This window comes from Acinonyx jubatus, chromosome A1 (assembly GCF_027475565.1).
Source record: "Acinonyx jubatus isolate Ajub_Pintada_27869175 chromosome A1, VMU_Ajub_asm_v1.0, whole genome shotgun sequence".
Lineage (NCBI taxonomy): Eukaryota > Metazoa > Chordata > Mammalia > Carnivora > Felidae > Acinonyx > Acinonyx jubatus.
This window is the reverse complement of record NC_069380.1, coordinates 51,063,978-51,084,021: the sequence shown is the minus strand read 5'-3', so window position 1 is coordinate 51,084,021 and position 20,044 is coordinate 51,063,978. Positions and strand designations below refer to the sequence as shown.

Genomic DNA, 20,044 nt, shown 5'->3' with positions numbered 1-20,044 from the left:
CTTCAGCGAAACTTATTGTAAGGCTACAGCGTTTAAAACAATATGGTTCTGGTGCAAGACTAGATAGTTGAAATAGATACACACAAAGGCATCTGCTTTTTGACAAAGAAAAACTAAGGTAAGGATGAAGTTTTCAGTGTTATTAGAACTAGACAACCACATGGACAATAAAAAATTATAGGTGGAAAGCAAAATAATAAAGCTTTGGGAATACAGAATATAATCATGATTCCAGGGTAGGAAAATACTCTTTAAATCAGCTATAAAATGACTAATCTTAAAGGAATGATACGTGGTACTATACTTAGTAAGTCTATAAAAATATACCATCAAGAGAATTAAAAAGTAAGCTACACAATGTGAAGATGTAACACATATAACTGACAAAAGGCTTAGACCAGGCTTTATAAAGAACTACAAACCAGTCAGAAAACCCAAACAGAAAAATGGGCAAGAGACCTGAAAAGGAATCCATGAAAGATATGCCAATGTTCAACATAACAAATGAAAAAGTATTCGATCTCAACTAGCAACAAAGGAAATGCAAATTGAAATCATGAGACACTACTACATGCCCATAGGTTAGAAAGTTAAAGACATTATAACAATAAGGGTATATAGTAACAGGAATTCTCATAATGATGGCAAATAGGTACAGTGTGACAATCATTTTGTAAATGAGATTGACATCATCTAGTAAAGTTGATGGCAGTATTTTGCAGACAGCTTGTAAGATCCTTGTCTCCAGGTATTAACATTCTTGTGATATTCCCTCACCTTGAATGAGGGCTGGACTTAGTGACTTCTTCCAATGAATAGACTATGGCAAAGGGAAGGGATATCGCTTCAAGTTATAAGGCTAATTTCCATATTTCTGGTGCACTTTCTCGCACCTATCACTTGTTTGTTCAGAGGAAGCAAGCACTGTGTTGTAAGCTGCCCAAGGAGAATTCCATGTGGAAGAAACTGAGGACAGCTTCTGGTCAATGGCACACAAAGAAATGAACCCTGCCAACAACCGCGTCAGCAAGCATGGAAGCTCTTTCCTAGGCGAGTCTCCCCATGACTGCAGCCCTAGCTGACACACTGCAGCCATGGTAGAGACCCTAAGCCAGAAGACTGAGCTAGGCTGTGGCTAGATTCCAGACCCACAGAAACTGTGAGATATTCTCTTAGGTCACTAAGTTTTGTGGTAACTCGTTAGACTGTGATAGCTATTATAAATAGAAGTCATGCTAGGTTCTGTGTGAAACCAACACCATAGCTCCCTTCCATGTTTGAAAACTAAGCTCTCAGGATGTCTTTACCCAGTACAAGGAACTCCCATAAGCTAGAAGCACATGTGGCCAGCTGTCTGTCCTTAGACCTCTTATCTAAACTCACTCTGGTGATCTCAGCCGGAACCATGGCTTTCACGCGTACTTCCCCATGGCCTTCCCCATTTCTACCAGAGAAGACTCCATCCTTCTGATTGCCAGCCCTAAATGCTTTTCATTTCTGAACAGAGTATGTCCAATCCATAAAGAATCACGATGGCTGTACTTTTAGAACATATTCCAAAGCTGACCATTTTTACCACCTCCACTGTGATCCTCCTGGTTCAATTCCTTCTCTCTTGCTTGGATTACTGAAGTAGGTTCGTCTATTCCCACCAAATGCCAGGGTAGCATATTTAAACATAAGGCAGATCATGAACTCTGTGGCTCACAACTATGCACAGCTCCCATTCCAAAGTAAAATGAAACTCCTCATTGTAGGCCACAAAGCCCCACATGATCTTGCCCTGATCTCTACTACTTTCCTCCTTGTCCTGTCTGCTTGCAGCCACATTGGCCTTGCTCTTCCTAAACCTTTGCATAGGCGGTTCCCTCCTTCCAAGCAAGTCTTTCTCGGAGGAGGTTCGGCAAATCAACTTGAGGGCTGTCCCAACAGGTCCGGGGAGGGGCTTGAGAATCTGCATTTCTCATAAGTTCCCAAGAGCTGATGTGGGGACCACACTGAGAACCACGACCCTAGGGCATCCATTGAGATGGATACCGCTCTGTGTTCTGTGGAAGTCCAGGGGAAAGGCTGTGAAGGAACTTTAGGACCAATTCTCCTTCTTCCTCTTAATGAGATTTGTCCAGATGACATTTAATAGCGTGATCTCTTCCTATCTCTGTTTTCTCTTGCTTTGACCGCACCTCCTTACCTTGAGCACCTCTTTTCCCTCCCAGACCAGTACGGACCAATCATGTGATTCACTTACTGTTTACTGTTTCTCCCACCAGCTAGAATGTGAGGTCCAAGACGTGGAGATCTTTTTTATCCCAAGGGCTAAACAGACTTTTTTGAATAGATATATTTGTCCTACAAATGATTTAATCCTTTAATTTCCTCAGAATATGAACCCATTTTTTAAAGATGTATTAACGATATCTGCTCATAGAAAGAGCACAGCGGTAAAACAGATTTTTGAGATCAGCTAAACCCGGATTTGTAAGTCAGCTTCACTAGGAGCTAGATGTTTATATGAGGTTAATGTGCTATCTGGGGCTCGGATCTTTATCTTGTAAGAACAGTAGGTGATCTGGGATAGACAAACGAATGTGAAGTCTCTAGAACAGTTTTCCTCACCAAAGGAGTGCTCAAGAAACATAACTCCCCCCCCCCCCTTTGGTATCTCCCCTCCACTAGGCTCACGTTTCATTTACCTTGCAGGTTAATTAAATGCCATTCTAGATGGGATTATATAGAAGTTTCTATTTTAAAACTTACCATTAAAACCTTCGCCTAAACTTTCCCTAGTACCTTGAGGTGAAAAGTTTTCCAACGTCTACCAGATATAGTGTATAATAAGATTTTGCTGATACTGAGACAGTATTTCAAATTCAACCCCTGGAAAATATTAATCTCTGTGGACAGCGTTCATCCATATATGTATTTCTGGGCCAGAGGCTACTTGAATTTTGATGGCCTGAGACCCAAAACCTCCCATTTCTTATCAGGAGCATTCTAGAGGAATAATTTTCACAAGTGTAAGTATTCTGCCTACCTGCCTCAGATCTAAATGCTGTGTGCGAGATACACAGCGACAATGACTGCTTTCACAATTATCGTGAAACACAGAAATGGTATTTATACTGCTTATGCTGCACATTCATGCGTGACCTGGTATTGCTGAAATAGTCTTTATTTCGGAACATTCCAAAAGAGCAATGTACACAGTAACAAATATTAAGTCATATACCATAAGAAAGCATTCATTAGTGCAAATGGGTTTTGTAAAAGGTCTATCAAAAAGATTTATTTGCTTTAAAATGCATTCATTTCCAGAAGCATTGTTAATAAAACATTACAGTTTCTCATCCTCTGTAATAAAGTATTGAAAATCAATTGTGGTACAGTAGCAAACATTGCAGGTATTAAGTGCAATGAGCCTGTGATGCCTTTATAAATCTGAAACCCACGTAGGACAATAAATTAACAATGAAAAAGACAAGACCATCTAACTGCTGTCTGGCTATCTCCTTGCAATGCTTCAGCTTATGTTGTGCTCATTCAACATAAAATTAGGTCTTTCAAATTGTATGGTGGATTTTTGCTGATATATCCCTAGAGCTAAAAAAATAGTACCTTACCACAAAAATATTTTTATGGCACAAAATTTAAGTTGTTCCATAGTGGTTCACATAGGTGTAAAAAGAAATAGGCACAAAAAATAAAATTCCTGTAAACTATAAAAAAGTAAATTTCAAAGCATAAATTATAGAACCTAGTTGTAAATATGCAATGTATTAAAATACAGAACATGTAACGGGAAGATGTTTAGAACACGTAAGTAAATAGAACAAGTTACTTTAAAAAACTCATGGCAAAGAAAGCATTATTGATACATCTCAATTCTCTCAAAAAGTATTCAGGTACATAGCAGTTCTACAAAAACTTCCTAGATCTAAGTGTCACAATACTGCAACCGTGGATTTGAGAACGTTGCAGTATTATCTCAGGCAAATATTAAGTGCAATAATTAGTCTCTGGCGCTTGGTCCATTGGAAAACAATGCAGTGAATATGTTAAAATGCAAAAGGGAAAGAATATCCCGACGTTCACGGTTACCTAGCCAGCTAGGTAACTCAACCCTCATTTCCACGTCTTTCCCATTCTTCAAGGGTACGCGAGACAGCGTCAGTAGCAACCGTCTCTCCAGTTTCCATCCCTCAGCGTGCTGAGTGAAGACAGAGGCTTTGGAGGCTGAAGGAAACTGAAGGGATGAGACGAGGAAACAGACCGTTAATGCTGCCAGGAGTCCCAGCGCTCGCTCTCATCCGTTCTCCACCCCACCAGGGACAACTCACTAGCACCTTCCCAAGCGCGCCCTGGGTTTCACGCACCCGACCTTCGCACCGTGCTCCCCGGCTGGAAACCCCGTTCGCGGCACACTGCCATGTGTGCTGTGGGTGCAGGAGTTGCAACAGAAGTGAAAAACGACCAATGTCCACTGAGGATAAAGAATAGCTTAAAATCAGAGAGAAAAAGATAAACTCTGTCTAAAAATAAAGTTGCTTCCTTGAATGCAGATAGCAAATTACCAAGAAGAAATTTTCCACCTTCCAGATCAGGATCTGCCTATCACACTGGCAAAGAATCTAAAATGAATCCCACCCAGTTTCTGCCTAACTCTGGGGAAACCTCTCCTATAGTCTGGCAGTGACAACCTTCACAGAGGCTTAGTTTGGAGGTGGCACAATAGCCTGTATACATCAAATGTGACGGTAAACACAGATCTGCACTTACCGGGGCAGAATAAGCCAGAATTTATGAAGTTTGCAACCAAACGCTTCCTAGCTGGGTAGTAGGATTCTGGCATTCACTTTTGTTTACTTTCACGTGTTTTTTTTGATAGGGGCTCAGATCAAAAAGTCAGAAACTAACACTTCTAATTGAAAAATAAAGACTACTTACACGTCCTGACAACAAAGAAGGAAAAACTGCTTACTGGTGCATCCCTTTTCATCCTGTCACTATGGTCCGGCCCTCTCAACAGCCTCACTTCTTGGGGAAGCTGTCTGTGGTTACTGCCTCCATAGTCTCATCTTCCAAATTATCCTCAACCCACCTCCGTGGAATCCTGTTGACCCATGGAATCCTGCTGATGACTCCAAGATCTCCAGTTCAAGAAGGGTACATCGTGACCATGAGCTTGTCTAATATGTGCCTTGCAACTAATCTGGAATTTTCAAGAATAAAAAAATCCTACCTGGACCATACTACACTTACCAACATAAGCTAACCCCGGCTTAGTATCACTAAGGTGCTTTTGAAAGCATGAGTGTGGGCAAGGGTGTGCATGTGCCTGAGATTTGCTTATTTTGATAAATTATTGCTTCAGAAGTATTTGCAGTTCTATCCTGTGCTAGACATAGTTCTTGGCATTGGGGATTTAGAGTAGTGAACACTCCTTTCCCCCCCACCCCACGCAATTTATGTTCTAGAGGGGACAGACCACAAACTAATGAGGAGGTAGAATCTACAGTCCCTCAGCTGCGGATACAGGCTCTGGGGGGAAAATGGAGAAGGAGGGTAAGAAAGAGGAGTTACAACGGTCAGTGGAGTTGCACTTGTGGACAGCGTTCATGTGGGTGAAGTCCTATGGTCAGGCGGGGGTGGGGATAGGCTGTACAAATAAGCTGAAGAAAGGAAAATACACAAAAGCTCTGGAGATGGAGCTTACCTGGTAAATTAAAACAAAAGCCAATAATGCATCAGGAGTGAAGTGATGAGGGAGGAAGGGAAGACCTGACCACACAAGGGACCACCCCTCCCAACCCCATCACTTTCCAGAGGAAGGAGGCCACACACCAGGCCATAAAGGGCAGCACGTCAGAGACAGGAAGAGTGAGGATGGTTCCCCAGCAGTCTCCAATTTCAAACTGCGAAAGAGGTGATGGAGACAAATGAACAAAGGTTCCTACCTTCTAACAGGCTGTGCAATTTTGCTTCGAGGCAGGTTACTCCCATTTATTGCCAGTGAAGGTCTCGGAAGAGCACTGCGGCCCATTATCCCAGAAGCCGCAGCTTTGTTTGGCGCGGGGATCCCCGTGCTGGAATATAACTGCAGGCTGTTGGATACAGGCATGCTGCTGCTGCCTTGAACGGTGGGGCTCACGTAGGCTGTGGCTTTCAGAGGCTGTCGGACGGACACTGGGAAATGGCCCACGCTGTGGATTCTGTGCTGAAGCTGTCCCGGGGATGGAACTAGAAGAGGAGACGACAGAGATGTGAGGGAAAACCTGTACTGCTGTCCAACTGAGGAAATGCGCCTTATATCCACAACAAATAGGGTCGGAAAGGGAATATAAAGAGAGAAATAAATGAAATACGGGTTCCAGACAGCACTTAGCACTAGAAAATTCTCGCTCTTGACAACAGTCTCCTATCCTGTCAATCAGCAACATTTCTGGGCACCTAACTATATTCAAAAGCCAGATCTAACACCGACTTCCTTTCCTTTAACAAATGGAATCATCCCTGAGTTCTCACGGGACAGTTTCTTTGCTTGGAAGATATGAGGATTTTCTTGATGGGTGCTCTGGGGATGGTTTCACGAAAACAAAACAAGGGGACAATTAATAGCTGTGAAATAAAGACAGGTGTACCTATTGGCCTCAGTAGGTCCAAACAGCTTATTACAGATTGAATATTATCATAATGACATTTACCTATCTTATCTCCTAGAGTTGGTGGGAAGAGTAAATGAGTTAATCCACATACAGCCTTACAATGGCACCCGACACTTAGTAACCACTCACCAAGTGATACTATCTTGATAACAGCAAAATCTGTAAAGTGAAGGGAACTCTCTGGGTAAGAACTCTTAAAAATTTCATCAATATACTTACACGCCCAACGGTGCGTACCATTTCACGTGAAACAATGAACTGTTTGGCAGAAAGTTTAAACTGTAGAGTCCTTTTCTCCAAGGGGAAAAAACTGAATCACAGATTTAATGAAAACTTACACATACAACTCTGCCTGTTTTTACAAACTATTTTAGCCTTTGCTGCCTAATATTTGCAATTCAGTTAAACATGGATGCACCATTTTCTAAAACAGTTTAACTGATTTTGAACTTAACCATAAAATATACAGTATCTTTTCTTATACAGTATCTTTTTGAAATAAAAACAGAAAGGGAGAAAAACAAAAAAAAATCCATGGTTTTATTTAATGCCTATTGAATGATTTCCTTAAAAAATCAGTTTCATGTTAAGTGCATCCGAGGTGAAATCTATACATAGGAATGCTGATGACACATATTCATCACGCTCAATTCAAAGTACCTGCATGGCTCAGTCAATTAAGTGTCCAACTCAATTTCAGATCAAGTCATGATCTCAGTTTGTGAGTTTGAGCCCCACTCTTGAGCCCCAAGAGTGCTTGGGATTCTCACTCTGCCTGTTCTCGTGTGTGCTTTCTCTCTCTCTCAATAAACTCAAATTAAAAAAAAAAAAAAAGGTTCTATGCAAGATTCTGCTATAGTTTGATCCAACCAAGTTTTTGTGACACAGTAAAATTTCTGTTGGTTGACAATCTCTAAGTTCCTTTCCCACCAATTCTACCATTCCTTAGTTAGGTAAGCTTTTGACAATGAATATGTCAATATATTGGCTCATCAGGTATAATGAATGTACCATACTAATGAGAGATGTTAGCAGAAAACCAGGAAAGGAGGGGATGTGCAGGGATGTATGGGAGCTCTGTACTTCTAATTTCGGTGTAAGCCTAAAACAGCTCGGAAAAAAAAAAAGCCTAAATTTAAAAATTCAGTATGTGAATTTGCCTCAATTTCTTTTGAAAAACATACATAAAGTGCATAAATCTTAAGTCTAGTACTCAATTTTCAAAGTGAACACACTTGTGTCACCACCAGTCACTCCAGGCCATGGAAGTGATCTGCACCCCGGAAGGCTCACATGCCTCTTCCCACAACAGTAACAGTTATTCTCACTTTATCACCACAGATGGGTTATTCCTACCCTGAACTTCAAATAAATGGAATTATACAGTATGTCCTCTGGCTTCTTTCACTCAACATCATGTTTTTGACATTCAGCCATGTTTGCACCGCTATGCAGTACTCAATTGTATGAATGTCACAATCTGTCTGCCTAGTGACGAAAGGCTGGGTTATTCCAGTTTGGGATTTGTGAACCTTCTAGAATATGTGTGTCAGTGTTCATATGCGCTCATTATATAAGATATATTCTGAATTCTACCATCATCACGATAAATGAAGTTAAACAGTCACTGAATACAACATCAAATGCAAAAATCAACTATTTCTAAACACCAGCAAAGTAGAAACTAAAGTTTGAAAAAACACTTAAGAATAAATTTCACTATGATGCATTAAAACTTCCTTTCAGAAAGCCATGAACACTTAGCCTGAGAGATGTGAGGAAGATCTAAATGAAGAGATGTTCCATACTAATGAAATAGAAGAATATTATGAAGATACCAATTCTCCTAAAATTTATCTACAGACTCAATGACATCCCAATCAATATCATTTGAAATGAAATTACACAAGTTACTCAGGAAAATCATCCTATGAACTCTCCTAATACATAAACAAAACAGACAACCCCTTGAGTATTTTAAAAGAAGAAAAAATGATGAGAGTTAAACAGACATAATCCTAATTTTATAAATAAGAATCAGAATGGACATATAACTTATCCAAGAGCATATGATTAAGACCCAAACTCAGATTGTTTTACTGCAAATCCTGTGTTCTTCCTTCTGTATCATGCTGCCTTTCCAACATTATCTTACCTCTGTGTTTTCCAAAGTAAAATGGTCCAGAACTAGGAATCGTCAGGGTATAAACTTAGAACGTATAAAGAATAATCACTTAGAATGCTTACAAATGAAAGTAAATGATGGGGCGCCTGGGTGGCTTAGTCGGTTAAGCGTCCGACTTCGGCTCAGGTCACGATCTCGCGGTCCGTGAGTTCGAGCCCCGCGTCGGGCTCTGTGCTGACTGCTCAGAGCCTGGAGCCTGTTTCAGATTCTGTGTCTCCCTCTCTCTCTCTGACCCTCCCCCATTCATGCTCTGTCTCTCTCTGTCTCAAAAGTAAATAAATGTTAAAAAAAAATTAAAAAAAAAAAAGTAAATGAGAACAGAATCCTAAGATTTGAAAGAAGCATATGACCGACATATTGCACATCAGTGCTCCAAAGGATTTTTCTTCTCTCATTATTATGTTTGACTTTCAAACACCGATTTTTCTACCTTATTTTTTTACATTGATGAATTGGAATTCTCCTGTAAAGAATTTTCCCTTCTCAATTTATGTATTTAGTCCATTACATATGGACCTGTGGTTATTCTGTTGGTTATAATCCTTCACAATTATTTTTTTCTGTGGCTTCAACTGTCACTGACTTGGTCGCTGGGAACTTCTTCAAGTTGTTTTCTATGCTCTATATTCCCATAATTTTTTGAGCACTTTGACCATAACTGGCCATTCTTTGTTGTGTGCATTCCATTTTGGGCTACATATGTTCTTCCGGCACTCAAATCACACTATTAAGCCACACAGAGTCAGAGTTAACAAAAATTCCTAATCATTACTACATTTGCTACTATAAAAACTATAATACAGTGACTGAGTGGCTTAGTCAGTTGAGCATCAACTTCACCTCAGGCCATGATTTCATGGTTCAGGAGTTTGAGCCCTACCATCAGGCTCGGTACGGTCTGTCAACACAGAGCCCGCTTCAGATCCTCTGTCCCTGCTGTCTCTGCCCCTGCCCCACTCACGCGCTCTCTCAAAAATAAACATTAAAAAAAACAACGACCCTGTATTTTCCTGAAGTCTACACTAATACGATCAACTCTTGTACTCAAGTATAGAACTGTGTACTAATCTCAGTTAAATTTCATCATGATCTCATCTGGCCTATTGTCCTAGCTGCCTGACATGAAATTAGTAGCTCTGTTTCCCACCATTAACAAATTTCACAGGTCGTCTTCCGTGTCTTTACACAAGCCATTAATTCCAATATTAACAGATTAAGCCCTAATCTGATACAGCCCTATGGCATTCGTCTACTCATTCATTCAAACGTTTACTGCGAACTCATTATATACCAGGCAGCGTGCCAGGTGCTAGGCACAGAAAATCAGCTAAGCTGATAATCTAGTATGGAAGATAAAGACCATAAAATATGACACACTGAAAAAGGTAAGCACCAAAAATCTAATCCATTCTAGATATGTTTTGGGGGTTTATGGGGAAGTCTGTTAGGGTCATCAACAGAGCCTTTTCAAAGGGTATGTGTCTGGGCTGTAGGACAAAGGTAAACAGCAACAAGCTGCATAAAGAAGGGAAAGATCAGCGTAAACTCTGGGGTGATCAGAACAAGCTTCTGCCTCTATTCCTTCACCTGCATGGCCTGGTGCAAACTGTTCCTTTATCTGTTTTCTCAAAATGCAAAATGGGAACGAGGACAGAAACGACCTCATAGGGTTGTTAGCAGAACCAAGTAAGACAATAGCTATAAACCGGTTAGCACAGTTCCTTGTGCACGGTAAATGTTGTCAATTTGTCTTTAGCAACTAAGACAATAAGAAATGAAAAACCGTCTCATGTGGGGCAAATGCCACGTGAACCCCCAAAATGGATCTGAGGTAGAAGGGCTTCAGACCACCCTGGTTGATGACTTGGCCAGCACACTCTGAACATTCGTCAGGCCTCCTACGTTTGGGTACCAACACTGGGACTGTGACCGTGAGTCTGCCTCCCAGGGATCAGTGTCGGACTTAACCCCAACTACTCACGTAAACAGCACGAGCGGGAATGGAGGGGGGCTCTGGAACCACCACATCCCCACACAAAATAAAAACATATGAATACAAGATTTCACACTCATTGCATGGCTCACTGCTGGGTAAAACATCCAGAGAATGAATGACAGACTGTGTGGTAAGCTGAAAGGGAGCAGGTAAGTACTACTTTGCACGCTAAAATATAACTTCATTTTGAGAGAAACAAAGCTAAGATAACACTAAGGTGAAAAAAAACACAAAGGTAAGAGCAAGACTGAACAAATATGCTTTCTTCAGAGAAAAGGGATCAAGCAGAGATAGTTAGAAAGCAGCAGATCTGCAAGGAAAGAGGTTATTTTTGTTCATACGACAAGCAAACAAATTAATCATCGTGTAGTGCCTCTACTGCTATCCTTGGGTTTAGAGGATTAAACATAATTTACTAATTATTAATTGATAACATATGCACTGATGAAAATACCACTCAATTGTAATGGTGAAGTTAAAAAAAAAAAGTCACAAGGAGAAAAGTTTCCTGCCATGTTCGCAAAAGAAAAAAAAAAAATGAAATAGTTAGATAGTTTTCTAACTGTATTACAACTAAAAATTACTAACGAATTACAAATTGTCACACTTACTGCAAGACTGTATTCTTGAAATCCCGTTCCCAGCTCCATGCAAACTTGAGTCAAAACTCTGACTGTTTCTCACGGCGACTGGAGAACTTGCATTGCTACTAACAGCAGTTGTACTTGGCATCCGAGCTAGATTAGGCATACTTCTTCGGAGCTTGTCTAGAAAAGAATTTCAGTCGAAAATCATAAGTTTATGCCAGTTAAAATAGGAGCTTTCAAAAATAAATATAAATATTATACTCAATAACATAAAAATTATGTGTGTTATGAACTATAACAAGCTACCATAGAATTAACCTTCTGTATAGAAAGCACACTTAGTATCTCCAAGAAAGGCTCTACCAAGCAACTGTTTAAAAAAAATGTGTTCTGGGGCGCCTGGGTGGCTCCGTCGGTTAAGCGTCTGACTTTGGCTCAGGTCAAGATCTCGCGGTCCGTGAGTTCGAGCCCCGCGTTGGGCTCTGTGCTGACAGCTTGGAGCCTGGAGCCTGTTTCAGATTCTGTGTCTCCCTCTCTCTGACCCTCCCCCGTTCATGCTCTGTCTCTCTCTGTCTCAAAAATAAATAAACGTTAAAAAAAATTTAAAAAATAAAAAATAAAAAAATGTGTTCTATAAAAAATAAGTAGGAATTAGCTAATCAATTAGCTATTTGTATACAAATGGATAAATTTGTATCAAAGTGACGTTAGAGAATAATCTTAACAGCCACTTAGTTTTAAAAGACACTAGAAATTATTGCATAGTAATTAAAAAAAAAAAAAAGAACCAAACTAACACCTACTGTATCTCTTGCTAGCATAGAAAAATGGGGAAAAATTATTAAAATCCTAACTTGACATGTTCTGAGATACCCACTCATCACACCAACATGACTACATTAACTTCTGGAAAGTTTTAACTATGAGTAAGCCACTAAACCTCTTGAGACCAGAAAAGAGAACGCTTCCATTTCATTGTCCTGGCTGAGCACATGCTGCCACAAGAGGGCAGCAGAGAGTCGCCCACAGATTCCCCGTGCTCCTGAGCTGTGAATTCAGCACAGGACCACAAGACACACTGTCCCTAAACTGAAGTTCCCCTAACAGGTCGCTCAAGCTCAGAAAACAAAAGATATATTTGAACGCTAAGCCAAAACCATTCAAGTACAAAACCGGATTCACTTCTTCCTCCCCTTCACACACGCACCTTCCACACTTACTCAGACCAGCTGGCTGCACCCTCCCTGCCCAGCAAGTCCTCTAATCCGGAAATTGGGGCCATCTCCTCAGACGCACCTCCCTTCTATACCCCCGGCTCCCACGTCCTGTCAGTTCTGCCTAATAGTTAATGTATCATCCACTACATCTGGTTCGGACCTCATTGTTCATCACTCACATTTTTACAAAATCCTCCTAACTGGTCCCCAGGCCCCCTACCCGGTTCCTCGGCCTCCTCTCCCACACAGCCTGCTCTAGTCTCCCAAGAGCACAAGCACTCTGTGGAGTGACCGAATGAAAAAGGGCACAGGAATTTACCACGTATATACTAAATGCCAGGCACCCCAGAAGATGCCGGGGGGACCACACTGTACCACAGGTCCAGTCCCTGACTCTGAGTTTATAGTCTAAACCAGGTCTTCTCAATCTTGTTTCCATTATCCATCCCAAAGAGAAAATCTAAAATTTAACGTTAAATCTTATTTTTCCCAAATGGAACAAATTATATAGAAAAATAACATTTGAAACATTTGGAACTCTGCAGGACTACAAACCATGGTACTATCTCATGCTGTTCATGCACCCCCTACTCTCCAAGATATTTTTATTTTTATTGGTATATGCCCTAAAACACCAACAGACACATACCAGGGCACTCAAGTTTGTGGTCACTTTCTTTCAAGCTAAATTGGAAAACAAATGATATCCTTGAACACTAATCCAAAATGTGTCCAAGGACAAAACCAAACTCATCTTCTCCCCCCTCCTTTGCACTGCTTGTTTCACATTACTTCTACCCAGTCACTGGAGCCCTGCCCAGCAATTTTTGCCTCTCTGCGGGAGTCTAGGGAAAAGACAGAAAAGCAAACAAGTATAATAAGTATACTTACATAATAAGCATAAGAAAGTAAAATAAGAAAGTGTAAAGAGCGCTATGAGGAGACCAAAAAGATTATGTCGACCTCGCTAACTTTTTCTGTCTATCTCCTAGCGGAGGTATTTCCACTCCCACAACACATCCTTATTCCCGGTACGTATTTCTAGAGTTAATAATGCTCAAATACTGCCACTGACTGTTAGTTTTCTTGACCATTTTCCTCCATATCTCCTTGAGGCCCATTTTGCACAACCACAGGTTTCATATTCCTAAATTCTTGTTAAAGTTCCTAACCCCAGGCAGCAGGCATTTAATACATTCAGCACACGTTATTTATGTGTATGTTGGCAGACGGTGTGTGGTAGGAGAAATAAGGGAGATGGGACTGGTCTTAGCGTCTACATCCAGATCTTTTGAACATCACACTAACTGGATGAAAAGCGAGCTTCTATTAATGCAAGACTAAATTACTTTGACTATATATATTTAAGCTGCAGGGAGCACAAGGGAAGAATTATATGCTACCATTTAGAATATGAATTGAGTTTCTACATTTCTAAGTTTCCAAACTGTTTACTATAAAAGTGTTCATAGCGGCATCTGGGTGGCTCAGTTGGTTAAGCGTCCGACTCTTGGTTTCTGCTCAGGTCATGATCTCACGGTTCGTGAGTTCGAGCCCCGCATTGGGCTCCGCGCTGACAGTGAGGAGTCTGCTTGGGATTCTATCTCTCTCGTTCTGCCCCTCTCCAACTCACTTGCTCTGTGTCTCTCAAAAATAAATAAATCTTAAAAAGTTGAAAAAGTTTTCATATCTACAGAAGTGTTGAAAAGCAGTGTCGTATCTGCATGTTTTCCACCTAGATATGCTAGTTGTTCTCATTTTGCCATAATTAATTCATCTCCACATATATACATAATTGTTTGCTGTGAAGCCACATAAAAGCTGCAGATCTCTGGACATGTGAACACTAATGCCTTCTCCCTCAGTTTTAATATGATGTCATGACTTCCATTAAGCACATGGAATACATTTTCTTCCTGGTATTTTGAGCTTCAATAATAAATTAGTCACTATGACCTTCCCACTGCCACAATTTCTTTTAAATTTTAAACCTAAAGGTACCCGGGCACTTTGAAATCTTAGGTAGGGCCAAAGAATAAGAAAATTCTGTACAATCACAATACTTTCATTCCATGTAAACAAATTAACAATAGGTTTTAATAATCCACATACAAAATTTTCCCATCAAGAATGTCCTTCGTAAGCATTTCCCCCTAAACCACGATCAGTCAAGGTTCACACATTAGATGTGGTTGTCGTGTTTTTAATCTCTATTAATCTAGATGTATCTGTTTTTAGAAACCAATCTTTATTCCTGTAAGCAGCAAGTCAGTCTCACAAAGCTTTAAATCTGAAATACGCTCTTAAAAGTAAACGCTTCCGAGTGTCAATATCTAGAACACTTCTCCTCTGGGTGAAGCTCCCATCTACAAGCGATGTCAGGGACCATCTGGAAATGAGGTACACTCTTCCTGTCAAACAATGTGGATCACATTAATGACCATATATGCTCTAGTGTTCAAGGAATCAAAAATAACATTCTATTTCTATCTTCACAAGAAATCAGCAATTTGCACTCAAGGACTGAGGTGCAGCAGGGAAAGCTGGAGGAACAGACAGAGGAAAGAATTCAAGGGAGTCTTCTCATGTTATTATTTCTCAAGCAGCAGCAAGAGTTACCACTCTAGGAAACAAAGACTCAAGAGTATTCAGAAATAAAGGGGACATGTGGTTACCCACCAATCAGATCTAGCCTTCCAATCAGTACAGGGTACAAGGGAGGGCCCGGGGCTAACAGTGCTAACCTCATGCCACAGACAACCCCTGCCATACCCTAAAAAGTTCCTACAAGAGTTAGTCATTGTTCACATCTGGAAAACTATTCCAAATATGCTTTTAATTTTATAACCCCTGTAAATAGTCCCATAACTGTTTTTTAAATTTTTTTTTAATGTTTTATTTATTCTTGAGAGAGAGGAGGACAGAGCATGAGCGAGGGAGGGGCAGAGAGAGAGGGAGACACAAAATCTGAAGTAGGCTCCAGGCTCTGAGCTGTCAGCACACAGCCTGATGCAGGGCTCGAACTCACAACTGCAAGATCATGACCTCAGCCGAAGTCTCATGGTGCTCAACCGACTGAGCCACCCAGGCACCCTGATCCCATAAATTTTAAGAGCCCTCTTTTCTGAACCTAGGCAGCGCTGGAGCTACGAAAGCAATAAACATAAATATGCACTGGTGACTTCTTGTTAGTCATTTTTATTTAGTTTTTAAAGTTGATTTGAGAGAGACAGAGATAGCATGAGTGGGGGAGGAGCAGAGAGGGAGGGAGGGAGGGAGAGAGAATCCCAAGCTGCCCCTCGCTGCCAACACAGAGCCAGATGCAGGGCTTGAAAGCACCAAGCCAAGAGGTCATGACCTGAGCCGAAGCCAAGAGTTGGACACTTAACCGGCTTAGCCACCCAGGTGCCCCTTTAGTCATTTTAAATGGATCGCTAATTTATTCTCTCCTATCCATATTATTTTAGGAATTTAGAAAAAATATGATGGCCTGGTTTCAAAGCTGCCACTCTTATTTCACAATTTTGTTCAACTGACATTCCATGGTAACAAATGAAGGGTCAGTTATCTGAGTCACATTTTTTTAAAATGAGGGTGGGAGGGGAGACAGTCAGTCGTTATTTACTTTCCCAGCACTTTTCATCCAGGCAGTGCAAGGGTCATTATTTCGTTTGTTCCTTAGGTTGGAAGAGTGTGTACCAGATGATTTGATGTGAAATTATGCCTAAGTTTTCCGAGAAAGAGGTATTATTTGCCCACATTTTAATAGCCAAAGAAAGCAACGTGTATGGAGACCCGAGGGACCTGTGAAAGACGGAAGTGGTGGGACAAGACTGGACTCCAGAGCCTGCACTCTCAACCCCCAAGTTAATCGGCCACAAGTCCAGTCCAGAAAACCGTGGTCGTATTCGATTTTCCTTTGCGCATGGAGCCCAGGCCTTTTAGGAAAAATGAAACTGCCACTGTTGGACGCTAAGCTGTGGGGTGCCTCTGCTTTCCTTATGGGAGTCATCACAGCGCAGGTCCAGGGAAACCGATCCTTTTCATCGTGGTGCTCGGTGTAAGGTGAAACCCCTCTTCTAAGGGAAGACAACAATCCGCTGGCAACACGGAGCAAGCAGCGGGGCCAGCGTCTGCTGGGCAACTAGGATACGATGTTTTAAGACACCTGACAACCATCAGAGCAACAACTCGAGGCGTCCTTTTCCTCGATTTCAAAGCGAGGCAGACTTTCATGACGCACATGGAATACACCGCTTTTCTGGCATTAAGAGCATTAATAAATTAGTTACTACGACATGCCTTAGCTGCCACTTTTTTTCCTTTTAAATTTGGTATCTAGAAATACTAGAAGAGAAATTATGACTGAAATGTTCAATAGTTTCAAAGGATCTCTCAATTAGCACGAATGATACAAGTACAGAAGAAGAGAAGGTAAAAACAAAAAACATGGTAACAGGTGATCATGAATACAATTTGTATTTGGCCCTGCAGTCCTTTTAAATAGGCTGCTTCACCACTCCTGGGCCCAGCTTTGAGAAATGGTGCTATGTAATAAGTAAGAGCTGTAATTATAAATACGGTTTATTTCTCCATATTATACAGGATTTGCATGTGAAATCTGACCGGTCATTGGTACAAAATCATAGCAGGCTTAGAATATTACATGATTGTTCTCCCTAGTCTGTTGGAGGTCAAGGACTGTACCTCCTGGATTGGGGAAGTAAGACTAACAGTGAATATGGAGAAAGGAAAAAACACACAAGAGAATGACACATACTCTGACCCACCACGTTGACAGTGACGCTGGGGCAGATCAACTTCCTGTTACCACGCCAAGTATCAGCCTCCGTATCCCTCCTGGTACACAGATCTTACTTCTAGATGTCAGAGGGAAAGACACATCCAAACTTGTCCTAAATCGGGATGTGCACAAGCATCACCATCCATGCTTCCCATCCGTTATCGCATGACAGGAGCAGGCAGTGCGGGACTGAGGTGGCGGGAGAGGAAAGGAGACACCGCTCAGCGCGATGGGCTCCACGGAGCTCCACTGTGAACTCAGCCAGCACCACCTGCCCGCCCTGCCTCTGAACTAGCAACCACATAAAGATGCCCCATATGCATGACTCATCCTGTGCTGGCCACATCGTGGTGGTTTTCTTGAAGCTGTACGTCTGTCAGTCTGGGACACGTGATCAGAAACTGGTCAATTTTAGATTTCAACTCAGACCATACTGGTAAGTTCTTGAAGATATACTTAATAAATCTGGGAAACATTTAGCAATTATTTATACTGACATTAAAACCATTTCTTGGCCCTATATGAAAGATCAAAGCACACTAAATACCAAAGGACACATATAACCTACCTCCATTGGTCCTATTTGGTTGCTGATCTGGAGTTTGGGCTTGAGGTGAATAATACTGTTGCTGCTGGTAATTATTTGAAGGAAAATACTGGGAACTGGGGCTCCTCCTACAATCCCGAATGCTGGAGAAAGTCTGTGAATGGGGAATTCCTCTTTGGAAAGGCGAACACCTTGGAAGACGAGGCTGAGGTGGTGGCAAATGGTCAAATTCTTCCTCGTCCTCCAGACTGAATCGATCATATTCTTGATCACTACATGTCCCTTTTTTTCCTGAATTCAGTGACACACTGGAACTATGTCTGGACACAGATGCTGAAGTGGACGCATAATCTTGCCTGAGACCTATGACAGAACAAGAAACAGTATCACCTCATGAGACATCTCAATCCAGCAAAAATTAAGTTGCAGTTAAGCATCAGAAAAAAATTTCTGTCAAATAATTCAAATGAAGGCCACTATCTTGTTCATAGTTTGTTACGTCCCAAGAAAACAGATACATTTACCTACCAAACAGATGTCTAAGATTAGACTATCCTGTTGTGCAAAAAAATTGCCCCAATTCCAATGAAGAAGAAATACACTGCTACAGTTCATCAATCAGTGTCTGTCAATTTCCCCAAATGATCCCTTAAGAAATCTGGAGAGATACTCAGGAAAAGCTATTCATCATCATTACAAACAGTATGTTATAAGTTAGACAATTCAAATAATCCAATCTCTGTCCAGGGGGTATTCCTCCTGCTCCCCACCCCAGCTTTCAAAGTCAAAGCAAAGTTCAAAACCTGGGGTACAAATATTTTCTAACAAGGTCACCTCTCTGTTCTATTTGTTACTAATATTATCTTTTTCAAAGCACACAGACACTTCATCTCTTCAATAGTTTTGGGTTATCCTAAATGAAAACCAACTAAAAATAGTCAAACTGGAAGTTTCTAGTTATTCCTTTCATCTCACGGTCAATACCACAATTTTTTTAAAGTAGTCTCTCCCTGACTAACTTCTGAAACTCACATTAATTGTCTAGTCATATATTTTCATAAAGCGTTACTGTTATTTTACTATTCCTAAATAACAACATAAAACAATCACTTTCTCCCTCTGAATGGATCTTATCAAACTCTCCATAAGTATTACCATGTTTCTCATAGTAGCCTTGGCTAATTTTGAAAACAGGAAGTTGTCGTGCTTGAATGAAATGATACTTGGCTGTTTCTACTTATGTTGACCTGAAAAGATAAAACTCCAAACCAAGCCTAGCCCAGTTCTGTGATCTACATCTTATTGTGCCTTTAATACCTTGTGGTAGTTCACTCCTAGATTTGTTAACTTTCCTGCAGAGCCACTGATACATTGTCCCACCGCTAATGATCTCTTCTATGTTTATATTTATCCTGAGAAGCTTGTCGATGGATTTTAATTGAGTTTATATTAAGATAACTATAGACTCACACACAGTTCTAAGAAAGAACACCGAGAGATCCCTTGTGCACTTTGCCCAGTGTCCCCCAATGGTAGCATTTTGCAAAATTATAAAACAATATGACAACCAGGATATTGTGATACAAACCCAACTTGTTTAGATATTTTCAGTTTTACTCATATATATGGAAGTATTAAGTTCCGTACAATGTTATCACCTGTATGATCAAATATTCACCACCAGTGTCAAAATACTAAACAGTTCCAAAAATCCACAAAACACGAAAATCCCTTGTGCTGCCCTTTTATAACCACGTCCCCCTCCTTCCTGAGATCTCACACCCTGTCTCTAACCCTCATCAATTGTAAAATTTTCTCACTCCAAAATGTTATATAAATGGAATTACACAGAATGAAATCTCTTGAGATCTTTTTTCACTCAGCAGAATTCCTGGGAGATTCATCCAAGATGCTGCCTGCATCAACAGTCCACTCCCTCTTACTGCTGAGTAGTACCCCCTGGTATGGGAGCACTGAAGCCTGATTAACCATTCACCTCTTGAAGGACATCTGAGTTCATTCCAGTTTGGGGCTGTTACAAATAAA

The 20,044-nt window shown here is 40.9% G+C and overlaps 1 protein-coding gene across 3 annotated transcripts in view; it reads right to left on the bottom strand.

Annotated features, from left to right (window-relative positions):
* Positions 1 to 3,154: 3,154 nt before the first annotated feature.
* The window catches only part of SLAIN1 (SLAIN motif family member 1), a 61,160-nt gene continuing 44,270 nt past the window's right edge, over positions 3,155 to 20,044 (bottom strand). For all 3 annotated transcript variants that reach the window (XM_015061832.3, XM_027065066.2, XM_027065067.2), the window contains 4 exons: positions 18,020 to 18,361; positions 11,455 to 11,610; positions 5,955 to 6,237; positions 3,155 to 4,243 (listed from right to left, as the gene is read on the bottom strand). In XM_015061832.3, coding sequence (XP_014917318.2) covers positions 4,168 to 4,243; positions 5,955 to 6,237; positions 11,455 to 11,610; positions 18,020 to 18,361 — 857 coding nt within the window. In that variant the 3' untranslated portion in view covers positions 3,155 to 4,167. The remainder of the gene's footprint in view (positions 4,244 to 5,954; positions 6,238 to 11,454; positions 11,611 to 18,019; positions 18,362 to 20,044) is intronic.